At 48.6% G+C, this 14,898-nt stretch overlaps 1 protein-coding gene across 1 annotated transcript in view; it reads right to left on the minus strand.

Annotated features, from left to right (window-relative positions):
- Nucleotides 1-6,738: 6,738 nt before the first annotated feature.
- LOC125626332 (uncharacterized) overlaps nt 6,739-14,898 on the minus strand; it is a 32,070-nt gene continuing 23,910 nt past the window's right edge. Inside the window, 1 exon segment of the mRNA XM_075122045.1 lies at nt 6,739-14,898. Within this exon segment, the coding sequence (XP_074978146.1) occupies nt 14,791-14,898 (108 nt within the window). The 3' untranslated portion in view covers nt 6,739-14,790.

Below are 14,898 nucleotides of genomic sequence, written 5' to 3' on the forward strand. Positions count from 1 at the left end.
AGACACACAGAGAAAAAACATGGAAGGAAGGCAAGCGACTCACCACCTGGAGTCATCCTTCTGGATCGAACCTTCTGCTGCAGAGGACACACCGCTCTTGGCCAGAGAAATGACCAGCCCCTGAAAATGGGGACCTTGTCTCCCTCGTAACCACAGCTAGTCAAGAACATTTTCTTACAAGCCCAGCCCCAGCTAAAGGGGCGTCCCTACCAGGAGCGAGGTGGGCCGTGAGCAAACCAATCACCAAAACAAACACTTACCTCACCGAGGGTGGCGGCTGTTCTGCTCCCAGTTGGACGACTTTTCCGTGGCATCAACAACGCTCACAGTCTCGTTGCTCTCTTTCCATCGCATAAGGGCAGTAGACTCCGACGCTTGACTTCTTTTCCCTTGGGACTAAACCCAGCAGAAGAGGGAACAACAACAAAAATTAGTATCTCCGTCTGCAATGTCGCGTTGTCTCTTCATTCTATGTCTGCCGTATCCCAGGGCTCTGCCCTTAACTCATCTCCCATTACTACTTTAGAACTGCAACTGGAAGATACCCATTGTAACGGCACCCAAAATAGTCACTTTGCTCAGGAGACTCTTGTCCCTTCCCCAGCCATAATCCCAGAGCCTCGTACCCAACGAGGAATCACATGGCCTGTGAAGAAAACTACAGGGAGTACAGATGAGGAATTCAAAGCACTGATCTCTTACTCACAACCAGTTATGCAGAAGGCAGAAACATGAGGACTATTCATGTCTCCTTAGAAGGATGTCCAGGCTGCTCAGGTCCACTTCTGCCACCTTCTCCTCTGGCTAGGGCTTCTGGACGATTCCTCTGCAAACTAATAAAGCTAAGCAAGAACCATCACTACACAGAGCTCTATCGGTGTGTTTAATCTTGCCCTCATCCCTGCCTCCCTCTCCCATCCCATCTACACTGGCTCCACTCAATGTACATAGACAGTCACCGCTCCATTCACACACCCACTGCCCTGCATGATTTTCGTCCCCTCCTACTTCTTCATGGCTCCTGAGACCTAGCCTGTGGGGATGCACACCTACCCATGTCCTGTGAAGGGAAATGGCACAAGGAGAGGAAAGGAGAGAGTCAGTCCATGGGGCTGATTCATGAACAAGTTCAGTAGGCAATTTGAGGTATGCACATCAGTGGCTTAGTCGTATGAATGACTGTCTATCATAAAATATCAGGGTTGGAAGGGACCTCAGGAGATCATCTAGTCCAACTCTCTGCTCAAAGCAGGACCAATCCCCAACTAAATCACCCCAGCCAGGGCTTTGTCAAGCCTGACCTTAAAAACTTCTAAGGAAGGGGATTCTACCACCTCCCTAGGTAACACATTCCAGTGTTTCACCACCCTCATAGTGAAAAAGTTTTTCCTAATATCCAACCTAAACCTCCCCCACTGCAACTTGAGACCATTACTCCTCGTTCTGTCATCTGCTACCACTGAGAACAGTCTAGATCCATCCTCTTTGGAACCCCCTTTCAGGTAGTTGAAAGCAGCTATCAAATCCCCCCTCATTCTTCTCTTCCGCAGACTAAACAATCCCAGTTCCCACAGCCTCTCCTCGTACGTCATGTGCCCCAGCCCCCTGATCATTTTTGTTGCCCTCCGCTGGATGTTTTCCAATTTTTCCACATCCTTCTTGTAGCGTGGGGCCCAAAACTGGACTCAGTACTCCAGATGAGGCCTCACCGATGTCAAATAGAGGGGAACGATCACGATCCTCGATCTGCTGGCAATGCCCCTACTTATACGTCCCCAAATGCCATTGGCCTTCTTGGCACCAAGGGCACACTGCTGACTCATATCCAGCTTCTCATCCACTGTAACCCCTATGTCCTTTTCTGCAGAACTGCTGCCAAGCCTTTCGGTCCCTAGTCTGTAGCCGTGCATGGGATTCTTCCGTCCTAAGTGCAGGACTCTGCACTTGTCCTTGTTGAACCTCATCAGACTTCTTTCGGCCCACTCCTCTAATTTGTCGAGCGCCCTCTGTATCCTATCCCTACCCTCCAGCGTATCTACCTCTCCTCCCAGTTTAGTATCATCTGCAAACTTGCTGAGGGTGCAATCCACACCATCCCCCAGATCATTTATGAAGATATTGAACAAAACCAGCCCGAGGACCGACCCTTGGGGCACTCCACTTGATACCGGCTGCCAACTAGACATGGAGCCATTGATCACTACCCGTTGAGAAGCCCCAGAGAGGAAGGCAGGGGAGGGAAAACTTTTTGGCCTGAGGGCCACATTGGATTTCCAAAATTGTATGGAGGGCTGGTTCGGGGAGGCTGTGTCTCCCCAAACAGCTAGGCGTGGCCTGGCCCCTGCCTCCTATCCAACCCCCCTTCTTCTTGCCCCTGATGCCCGCCCCCCCGCCCCCTCCAGGACTCCTGCCCCATCCAACCCCCCCGTCCCCTGACCACCCCTGAACCCCACACCCCTGACTGCTGCCTGCCACCCTATCCAACACCCCTCCCATTCCTGACTTGCCCCCGCAGGACCCCTGATCCCCGACTGCCCCCCGCTGCCCCATCCAACCCCCTCTCTCCATCCTGACTGCCCCCCCAGGACCCTTGCCCCCATTCAACCCCCCCATTCCCCACCCTCTGACCACCCCGACCCCTATCCACACCCCTGCCCCTGACCACCACCCCCAAATCCCCTACCCTCTGTCCAACCGCCCCTGCTCCCTGCCCCCTTACCGCACTGCCTGGAGCACCAGTGGCCACCCAGAGTGTCGCACCGGAGTGCACTAAGGCTGCGGGGGAAGGGGAACAGCAGGGGAGGGGCCGGGGACTAGCCTACCAGGCCAGGAGCCAGGCAGGAGGGTCCCTCAGGCCTGATGTGGCTCACGGGCCGTAGTTTGCCCACCTCTGGAGTAAGGGCAGGGTGGACGGGGGTTGGAGGTCCCCACGGTGGCTGGGAAGGGGAACCCGGCAGATTTGAGAGGGAACAGGAATTGGAGAGGGAAACCTGGCAGGCTGTGGATGGCGTGGTGGAGTGCGGAGCTGGGAAAGTGGGGCCCAGCAATGGAGAACTAGGTTGGAGGGGGTTGGGGTGTAGGGATGGGGTGTCATGGAGGATGTTGGGGTGCCCTGAGATGGAGAAGCAGATGGGGTGGATCAGGAGGGCCAAGGGAAAGTCCAGGTAAAGGGGTCAGCTTGAGGTGGGGTGAGCGGAGTGTTGGCAAGCCTGGGGATGCGGGAGCAGGTTGGAAGATGTGGAATGGGTCCTGGTGGGGAGCACTGAAGGAGATGCTGTGTGCATCCCACCTGGGGTCACTAAGCATTTCTCGCTTGGAGCAAGAGTGAAGCCAATCCAGGTAACGCGCAAACCATTTCCCTCATCAAGGGACAGTGAAACCAGGTGGCCACTTGCTGTAATGCACAAAGCATTTCCCTTATGGAGCAACAGTGACATTGGGTGGCCATTCCGGGGAATGCACAAGTGTTTCCCTCATGTTGCAAGAGTGACACTGGGAGAGGCGAGTGAGGGAGTTGGCCAACACATTACAGGAGAGAGAGGGAGGGAGGGAGGAAGTAAAACATTGGAGGAAGGTAAGTCGTCCTACTAGATCCAACCTTTTGCTGCGGAGGACACATGACTCCTGGTCAGAGAAATGAGCAACCCCTGAAGTTGGGGACCTCGTCTCCCTCGTAACCACAGCTCGTCAGGATCCTTTTCTTACAAACCCAGCCCCAGTCAATGTGGCTTCCCTACCTGGACCCAGACTGGTTTGGTGATTGCTCTGCTCACAACCTGACACTTATCTCACAGAGTGGCGGCTGTTCTGCTCCCAGATGGACGGCTTTTGCCCGGCATCAACAATTCTTGCGGTCTTGTCGCTCTGGCTCCCTTCCCATCGCATGAGGGCAGTAGACTCTGATGCGTGACTTCTTCTCCCTAAACCCAGCACATGGGGAAAAACATTTAAGTTACCATCTTGGCAACTGGGGTTGGGGTGTAGGGATGCAGTGGCACCCCTAGTGGCCTCAGCTGGGCACAAGGCAATGGGTGTGCTGTGGCTTGGGGGGGGAAGGGGACCGGGGGATGAGCAGAGGGATTAGGGCTCCCTGCACTGCTGGGAGGGGGAGTTGGGGTGAGGCCCAGCTGGGGTGAAGTGGGGGCAGGTCGGTTTAGTACCCGCCGAGGGGACCTGGGCAGGGGCAGGAGGGTTGCAGGGGCAAGGGTAGATGAGGGGATTTTGGATGAGGAGGATGGGGGGTGCAAGATGGGGGGTGCAGGTGTCCCGGGGAGAGGGAATGAGAGGGGTCAGGGGTCTTTATCTAGTGCCTGGGGTGGGGTAGGAGCAGGAGGTGACATGGTTTCAGAGGAGGAAACTGAGACACATAAGCCAAGGGGGAGAATGGCTAAGGCTGCCCCCCTGTAACCGACTGTCCCCAGTCCTGGGGGGAGGGTCACCCATCCCCCTCATCGAGAGGTTGGCTGCACCCCCGGGCAGCACAGCTCAGGGATGCTCCCTCGGTGACGTGCTGTTGCACACACTGGGGGCACTTCTCAGAGCAGCTTGTGCTTCCCCCCACCCCTGAGCAGCTAGAAATTTCTGGCTCCTCACTCCACGGTGGAAGACAGCACAAAACGCTCCATCTCCACACCACCTCCAAAGTCCAAGAAGCGAGGTAGGCGAAGACACCCTACATCTCTCACAGTGCACCCCTGGACCCCTTTCCCCTCGATCCAACCCCCTGCTTAGTGCCTTGCCCCTGCTGTGACATCTCAGTAAAGAGCTGGGGCAAAAGGGGACCTGCAGAAGTCCTGGGCTATCTCCCCTCCAGCACGGTACAGGTGGTTCAGAGTGAAGGGAAAGGGGAGGAACCTGCCCCCTCTTCCCACATGTTTAGTAGTTTGTGATGTAACAATCCTGCTGTGAAGATACACATGGAGAAACAGATCTTTCTATACATGATCACAGAGATTCAATGCCCATGACCTGTCCATGACTTTTATTAAAATAACCATGACAAAATCTTAGCTTAACAATGATGGGTCAACTTGCCACCCCTTCTCCAACACTTTAGTCCCCTGTAGCAAACATGAACCTACCCCTCCCTAGGGTCCTACTGACACTAAAATGACCTAAAAACCCCTACTTATAAATCACTATTGGTTGGCACTCCATTGCCACCCGCACTTCTATGCTGCTGCTGGCCAAACTCTCCCCCCAAAATATAAACCCCAACTCCACCCCCTACCCAGAACCCAAATGGAACCAAACTGGAACCCTTACCCTATAACCTGGTCACCAACCCTAAACCCCTTAACCAACCATAGCCCAATCCTCACCCTAACCCTAAACTCTAGCTCTGAACCCAGCCCCTCTAAGCCTGACACCGCTTTAAGCCAGAGGCCAGTTCCCCATTCCCACCCTGTGCAACAACAGTGCAAACACCCCAGGAATCGTGCTTCTTACGACCACTGGTTTTGAAATGAACCTTTTCTTCCTTTGCATTCCAAAAACCTTCATTGGCGTTGGATGGGTTATTTAGTGACAGGGGTTTACACAATGTAACTGTTTGCTATTAACTTACTGTATCCTGTTATAGTGTTTCAGGACATTTAAGCACCCAATACACTTCTACATTTAACAATCGCTTTGATCTATACTAATACACACATCAATTGGCCTGAATACACTGACATAACCTGCCCTGCCAGCGTCACACCTTGTACAAACATTACTGCAATAGTGTGTAGGGCAGCGTGACCCCCGGGGGTCTGTGAGCTGGTTTCAGGAGGTCTTCAGGGCCTTGCGGATGAAGCCCAGAGCCCACACGCCTCCCGCAGGAAAGAAGCCTGGAGTCCCAATGCTCTCCACAGGGCAAAAGCCCCGAGCCTCCACGACCCAGCAGCTGTAGCTCAGAGACCCGAGCTGCCTGCCTACCCCAGCTGGGCCTTGGAGTTTTTATAGCACGTTGGGGGGGGGCTCAGAAAGAAAGAGGTTGAGAACCCCTGGTGTAGGGTGTGAACATGGGTGTTAGTCTGTCACGAGAGCCTCTTTCAAAACTACCTTGGGAAACAAATACATGGGCCTTTTGCCCAGTTCTTTGTTACTTACTGTGGAATTCTCTCCCCAGATCATGAGACAATACTGACCTAAAACAAATCGAGCAGCAGTGTGATTGTGTGCAGTCACTTCAGTTAGTTGCACAAGCTGGGGTGTGGTCTAGTTCGCCATTTCAGACTGGAGATTTCAAAACAGTTGGTAGCACGTCCAATAGCTTGGAGTAGTCTCTCCTGTTGATTGAACTGCACTTGAAGTTTCTCCATGTCACCATGGAGGGAGCAGAGAAAAAGCAAAAATAAAATAAGAAATGACTATTTCAGTAAATAGTCACTTTCGCAAAGTCCCCAGGAAATCTGAGCTACAGTCTGCCAAATAAAATAAACATCTGATTTTGTGACCAAATGTCCTGGAAGAGGAAAAACCCACATCACACAAGATACATCCAGTTTCATATAACTAGAAATTCCAGAGCAGGTTAAACATGATGACTGTGGCCTGATTTAGGGTATGCTAATATAAAATAAATTAATTAAATTAATGTTATTTTATCTTATTAATTAACAATATTAACAGTATTGGTTTTAGGCTTGCCAATTTGTTTGAATAGAAGATAAAAGTTTTTGTTCCAAATTAGGCTTCACGGAATTTACTAAGGACACTCGGGGGTATGACAGAAAGCTCACACTGAGACAGATATAGGCTTAAAGAGCTTTTATTAAAATTTATGATAGTAAGTAACTGGTAAAATACCCAGAGTTACAAAGTTACAATTGCATTACTGCTATTCAAAAGATACATATGATAATATAGTACTATATGCTACAAATCTTTGGTCAATACACTCACACCCTTCCTTGATAACCTGGGGGTAAGAGACACAGGTCCAGCCTTGCAGTTCAGGTTTCTCAATTCTTGATGCAGAACTTAGAAAAACTAATGCTAAGAGCTAACTTAGGGTTTACTTGACTAACTTAAACCCTAATAAAAGAAAACTAAGAATAAAAGCTTAGGGAAACCAAGCTTAGCCTAGTTCCTTTGAAACTTAAAAGTTTAAAAAGAACAAGTATAGCCTACCAATAGTAGTAGCCATTGTAGATAGAATAGATAGAGTGAGTGTAAGACAGAGTAAGTGAAAATGATGAAGTGGAGTGGAGTGAAGTGCTCTAGCGAGGTGGGTGACCTCTTTTACAGGGCACAAATGCCGGAAATCCTCCCTCCTATGCCCAAATTTTATTCCTCACCCACAAATATTAGGGTACACTTACCCCATAGGCTAGTAGGTTTGTGCGTATTGATGACACGTATATACGCATGTTAAGTTTCCTTGTGATGTACCTGTTAAGTCTGTGGGTACATTAAAAAAAACCCTATGCCATTCTTCATTATCTGTTGGTCTAGATAGAAGGTTATAGACATATGTGTGAATACTTATTTATTTAGGTAACAAGATATAGGTTAACTTTATTTTTCTGGGTAAATGATCTTAATATAGATGTGTTAACTGTCCTTAGCTTAACATACAGGATACGGCCTTTACGTCTCTTGCGTTACAGCCAAGCTTACTTTAATATAAATCTCTAAACCTATTACAATAAACCAAATACTTAAACATATACGAAAAAAAATATATCTATGCAAGCAAGCAGGTTAGTCCTATTGGCTACACGACTCAGAATCAGGACAAGAGATTCTCCCATTGCATTCTCCTGAGCCATTCAAACCTCCTTCACTCATTAGTTTTGAGTCATATTATTTACAAAAGTTCTAGTATTGTCGTAATGGAAAAAAACAAAAAAACAAACAAACCAGCCAGCCTCTCCATCTGCAAACAATCCCATCTCAGTAGGAAAAGTCCTACAACAGGCTTTGCAAACAGTTGGAAACTGGGATTTAAACTCCAAATGATCTCACTGTATTTCAGATCCATTCAAATTCCCCATCCAGGTCTGAATGTATCCGATGAAGTGAGCTGTAGCTCACGAAAGCTTATGCTCAAATAAATTTGTTAGTCGCTAAGGTGCCACAAGTACTCCTTTTCTTTTTGAGAATATAGATTAACACGGCTGCTATTCCATCGAGGTCTGTGATACTTCCATCTCAGGCCCTAAATTACTGTTTTAGGAGCAAAGAAAACAAACTGTGATCCACAAACAGAGGGCTGAGAACCCTGGATCATAGGACACATTGAGCGGTGGAACTGTAGAGAGTGGAGATCAGTTCTACATGGCTCAGAAAGAGGAAACGCTGCTGGGCTAATTCGGAAGGTGGGAATCCCTCCGACTCCCCACTTCAGGTGTCACAGAGCTTGAAAACACACACTCTCCCCTCAAGTCAGAGTCACCAGGCGATGCTCTGGAACTACTCCATATGAAGCCAATCAGGACTTTGGGGGAGCATGTCTCCTCTCTCTCAGCACACTGTCACCAGGGCAAGAAGCTGACACAACTTCGACCTTCCTAGGTCTGACCGCGAAGTATTCAGCATCCCCTTCCACACCATGTGCTTCCCGCAGTGAGTCCGCCCGGACGGGGCTCCTGGGGAAGCCAGAGGGCCCTGCACCCGAGCTCCACAGTGACGCTCAGCCAGCCGGTAAAACAGAAGGTTTATTATTCGACAGGAACACAGCGTAGAACAGAACTTGTTGGCACAGAAATCAGTGACTTTCAGCCAAGTCCATCTTGGGGAGTCATGGGCCAGATGCCCTGGACTCCCCCTCTTCCAGTCCCCCCAAGCAGACTGCCAACTTCCAGCGACCCGAAGTCAGACACCCCCATTGCTCCTCCTCCTTGTTTTTGTCTCTCTTCCTGGGCAGAGTCACCTGGTTGCTTCCCATTCCTGGGTCTCAGGTTACAAAGGGCACCGTGTGACTGGTTCAGTCACAGATGCCCCCTTGGGACTGTCACCTGACATCTGAAATTACCTCAGAGCCTGTTTTCCCTGCTAGCTTGGGACTTCCAGAACCCTATCTTGTTGAGCCAGACACGCGAGCCTGCTGCAACACAGACCCAGGGTCTGAACCACGCCCCAAAACTGCAGGTTTTAAGTGAAAACGGGGGGGAGTGATAGCTTAGTGGTTTGAGCATTGGCCTACTAAACCCAGGGTTGGGAGTTCAATCCTCGAGGGGGCCAGTTAGGGATCTGAGGCAAAAAATCTGTCAGGGACAGTACTTGGTCCTGCTAGTGAAGGCAGGGGACTGGACTCGATGACCTTTCAAGGTCCCTCCCAGCTCTATGAGATAGGTATATCGCCATATAAAAAATATATATAAAAACAAAAACAAAAGTGATGTTATTAAGTATGAAAAGTAGGATTTAAGTGGTTTCAAGTAATAACAGACAGAACAAAGTAAGTCACCCAGCAAAATAAAGAAAAACATGCAAGTCTAAGCCTAATACATTAAGGGCGGGTAGCGATCCATCTATCAGGGGTCGATTTATCGTGTCTAGTCTAGACACGATAAATCGATCCCCAAGCGCTCTCCTGTCAACTCTGGCACTTCAGCACCGCAAGAGGCACAAGCAGAGTAGACGGGGGAGCGACAGCAGTTGACTTGCCACCCCATAAAGACGCCGAGGTAAGTCAACCTAAATACGTCAACTTCAGCTACGCTATTCCTGTATTCTTAGGTCGATCCCCCCCTTAGTGTAGGCCTGGCCTAAGAAACTGATGACAGGTAATCTCCCCTCCTCAGAGATGTTCCAATAAGCTTCTTTCACAGATTAGACTCCTTCCTCGTCTGGGCCCAATCCTTTCCCCAGGTAAAAAGAAAAGGTGGCACCTTAGAGACTAACAAATTCATTAGAGCATAAGCTTTCGTGAGCTACAGCTCACTTCATCCGATGCATACATTGGAAAATATAGTGGGGTGATTCTCTCCCCGATGAAGTGAGCTGTAGTTCACAAAAGCTTATGCTCTAATAAATTTGTTAGTCTCTCAGGTGCCACAAGTCCTCCTTTTCTTTTTGCGAATACAGACTAACACGGCTGCTACTCTCAAACCTTTCCACAGGTAGTGTTAGTTCCAGCAGACATCTCAGGTGGTAAGCAGGGGATTTCTCTGGCCCTCTTTGTCCTGCTCCACCCCCTTCTATAGCTTTGGCACAAGGCGGGAATCTTTTGTCTGTCTGGGTCCCCACCCCTCCTTCTAAATGGAAAAGTACCAGATTTAAGATGGATTTCAGTACCAGGTGACATGGTCACATCACATGTCACTGTAAGACCCCTAGTCTCCATTCCCCATGGGCTAGCCCACACGTACACAGGAAAGCTTTCAAGTAACTAAGGCCATTTACAACTGATTGTTTCTGGAACACACTTAATGGCCTCTACTTAATATGTTTACATCAGTGATACAATTTTATAGCTTATTCTCCTAGCTCCAGATATAGAAATAATACATGCAAACAAATAGGATGAACACACTTAGTAGATTACAAGCTTTCTAATGACACCACACAAGGGGTATTTAGCGTAAAGCATATTCCAGTTGTCATATTAATAAGCATATTTCCATAAAGCCTACAGACTGCAATGTCACACACTGGTCATAGCACAGGTGCAGGCAGCTGGAGCAGCCTCACCTCCCCAGAGGTCTCAGCAAAGTCACACATCCCTATTCCCACTACCGAGGTATTGGTGCAGCACACAGGAAAACTGAGGCACATGCAGTATTCATGCAAAACAGTAAAACTCACATAGGCTCAACAGTAAGACTCACATACAACATAACAAGGGAAAATCCACACTTCGTGACACCCTCTGTCCCTGCACCTTCTCTGTTATATTTACATTGAGAACATAGCTAATATAACGCCAATATTTAATAATAGCCTTTGACAGGTGATCCTTGCAATTACAGACCAGTAAGTCTAATGTCAGTACCGGGCAAATTAGTTGAAACAATAGTAAAGAATAAAATTGTAAGACACATAGAAGGACATAAATTGTTGGGCAAAAGTCAACATGGTTTCTGTACAGGGAAATCACGAAAGCTTATGCTCAAATAAATTGGTTAGTCTCTCAGGTGCCACAAGTACTCCTTTTCTTTTTGCGAATACAGACTAACACGGCTGCTACTCTGAAACTAATCTACTAGAGTTCTTTGAAGGGGTCAACCTGAGCCTGAGGGGGAGACTGAATTTACTAATGTACATTGCCAAAGAGCCACAGTAATATGTCAGCAGCCCCGCCATCAGCTCCCGCCTGCTCCCAGTGCCTCCCGCCCACCAGCTACCCTGCCCATCAGCGCCTCCCCATCCCTCCCGATCAGCTGTTTTGTGGCATCCAGGAGGCTCGGAGGGGGAGGGAGAGGAACGAGGGCATAGCAGGCTCATGGGTAGGGGTGGAGTGGGGGCACATTGGAAAGTTGGCGCCTGTAGCTCCAGCCCCAGAGTCGGTGCCTATACAAGGTGCTGCATATTAACTTCTGAAGAGCTGCATGTGGCTCCGGAGCCACAGGTTGGCCACCCCTGTACTAATCTATTAGAGTTCTTTGAAGGCTCAACAAACATGTAGACAAGGGGGATCCAGTGGACATAGTGTACTTAGATTTCCAGAAAGCCTTTGACAAGGTTTCTCACCAAAGGCTCTTACGTAAATTAAGCTGTCATGGGATAAGAGGGAAGATCCTTTTATGGGTTGAGAACTGGTTAAAAGACAGGGAACAAAGGATAGGAATAAATGGTAAATTTTCAGAATGGAGAGGGGTAACTAGTGGTGTTCCCCAAGGGTCAGTCCTAGGACCAATCCTATTCAACTTATTCTTAAATGATCTGGAGCAAGGAGTAAACGGTGAGGTGGCAAAGTTTGCAGAGGATACTTGTCATGGAGTCCAGGGGTGATGCTCTGGAACTGCTCCCTACGAAGCCAGTCAGGACTTGGGTGAAGTCTCCCCTCTGTGAGCAGCCTGTCCGAAGGGCAAGAAGCTCACATGGCTTCCACCTTCCTGGGTCTGACCTCGGAGCATTCAGCATCCTCTGCCTCTCTGTGTGCTTCCCACAGCGAGTCCGCCCAGGCAGGGTCCTGGGGAAGCCAGAGGGTCCTGCACCCCAACTTCACAGTCAGACGTGACTCTCAGCCAGCCAGTAAAACAGAGGTTTATTAGATGACAGGAACATGGTCTAAAACAGAGCTTGTAGGTACAGAGAACAGGACCCCTCAGCCGGGTCCATTTTGGGGGGCAGTGAGCCAGACAACCCCGTCTGCACTTCACTCCATGTTCCCAGCCTGCCCAAACTGAAACTCTCTCCAGCCCCTCCTCCTCTTTGTCCCTTTCCCGGGCCAGGAGGTCACCTGATCTCTTTGTCTTCAACCCTTTAGCTCTCACCTTGCAGGGGGGAAAGGCCAGGCCACCAGTTGCCAGGAAACAGGGACATACCCCTGCACACACCTCTAGGGCTCTGCAATGATCATACACCCTTATCCCACCACCTAGATACTTAAGAACTGCATAGGGGAAACTGAGGCACCCCCACAATATTCAGAGGAAACATTAAGAATTGTCCCACTTCGTCACAATACAATACAAACTGCTCAAGAAAGTACAGACCCAAGCAGACTGTGAAGAACTTCAAAAAGATCTCACAAAACTAAGTGATTAGGCAACAAAATGGCAAATGAAATTTAATGTGGATAAGTGTAAAGTAATGCACACTGGAAAAAATAACCCCAACTTTACATTCGATATGATGGGGGCTAATTTAGCTACAACTAATCAGGAAAGAGATCTTGGAATCATCGTGGATAGTTCTACGAAGATGTCCATGCAGTGTGCAGCAGCAGTCAAAAAAGCAATCAGGATGTTGGAATCATTTAAAAAGGGATAGAGAATAAGACAGAAAATATCTTATTGCCCCTATATACGTTCCTGGTACGCCCACACTAGAATACTGCATACAGATGTGGTCTCCTCATCTCAAAAAAGATACACTGGCATTAGAAAAGGTTCAGCGAAGGGCAACTAAAATGATTAGGGGTTTGGAACGGGTCCCATATGAGGAGAGATTAAAGAGACTAGGACTTTTAAACTTGGAAAAGAGGAGACTAAGGGGGGATATGATAGAGGTATTTAAAATCATGAGTGGTGTGGAGAAAGTGAATAAGGAAAAATTATTTACCTGTTCCCATAATATAAGAACTAGGGGCCACCAAACGAAATTAATGGGCAGCAGGTTTAAAAACAAAAATAAAAGGTAGTTCTTCACACAGCGCACAGTCAACTTGTGGAACTCCTTGCCTGAGGAGGTTGTGAAGGAGAGGGTTATAACAGGGTTTAAACGACAACTAGATAAATTCATGGAGGTTAAGTCCATTAATGGCTATGAGGTAAGGAATGGTGTCCCTGGCCTCTGTTTGTCAGAGGGTGGAGATGGATGGCAGGCAAGAAATCACTTGATCCTTACCTGTTAGGATCACTCCCTTTGGGGCACCTGGCATTGGCCACTGTCAGCAGACTTTAGAGGAACAGCCGTGTTAGTCTGTATTTGCAAAAAGAAAAGGAGTACTTGTGGCACCTTAGAGACTAACCAATTTATTTGAGCATGAGCTTTCGTGAGCTACAGCTCACTTCATCAGATGTTTACCGTGGAAACTGCAGCAGACTTTATATACACACAGAGAATATGAAACAATACCTCCTCCCACCCCACTGTCCTGCTGGTAATAGCTTATCTAAAGTGATCAACAGGTGGGCCATTTCCAGCACAAATCCAGGTTTTCTCACCCTCCACCCCCCCACACAAATTCACTCTCCTGCTGGTGCTAGCCCATCCAAAGTGACAACTCTTTACATAATCAAGTCGGGCTATTTCCTGCATAGATCAAGGTTTTCTCACATCCCCCCCACCCCCATACACACACAAACTCACTCTCCTGCTGGTAATAGCTCATCTAAACTGACCAGATACTGGGCTGGATGGACCTTTGGTCTGACCCAGTTTGGCCATTCTTATGTTCTTATGAGAAAAATGGTACAAAACCCAACTGCTATTCAGCAGACCCCAGGGCAACGTAGGAACAACTGGGAACAGGGCAATCGGTCCCTAATGGGGGAACCTGGTGACTAACAATCATAGAATCAGAATATCAGGGTTGGAAGGGACCTCAGGAGGTCATCTAGTCCAACCCCCTGCTCAAAGCAGGACCAATCCCCAATTTTTGCCCCAGATCCCTAAATGGCCCCCTCAAGGATTGAACTCACAACCCTAGGTTTAGCAGGCCAACGCTCAAACCACTGAGCTATCCTTCCCCCCAAAAATCAGCCCCCTCCTTTTGCAGTGGGAGGAAAAGTATAAAAGTGATGCTCCAAATTTGGTTAGACTAGGAAAAGCGATGGAGGTTGTGTCCAGTGGTGAGGAAATTTGCTACGTTACCTTGGACGCTATATGGGCTATTTTCTTTATTGAAAACATAGTTGTGTTTATATCAGGATCACTAACTCAATTTAGTTAACTCCATGAAAAACCCTAGTGGAGTCAAAGCCCAGGTAGCTTTAACCTCCATGTACCGAGTAGAGGTCACTCCTGGTTCCCCCACCTGGTACTGATGGGCACTCCTGTTGGAGGGACGCACACGTCCATGACACAGGACAAAGGAGTTGATGAAAAACACTGTGCTTCAACTCCAAGGAAGGGTGAGCTGCAAAAGGGAAAAGCAGACAACTCACCTGAAGGAGCTGAGATGTCACAAATGCTGCCCTAAAGTTCGCTACTTGGGAATTAGGAAAAGGAAAAAACAATCTTTTCTGAGCCCTAGACAAGATTTTCATGGTGTTTATCTCCCTTGCAGCTTCTCTGGTGATAAATAAGAGAAGAGCTGCGATGGAAGAATTTCCCGCACTCACAGCATTCATAGGGTTT

Source organism: Caretta caretta, chromosome 21, assembly GCF_965140235.1.
Source record: "Caretta caretta isolate rCarCar2 chromosome 21, rCarCar1.hap1, whole genome shotgun sequence".
NCBI lineage: Eukaryota > Metazoa > Chordata > Testudines > Cheloniidae > Caretta > Caretta caretta.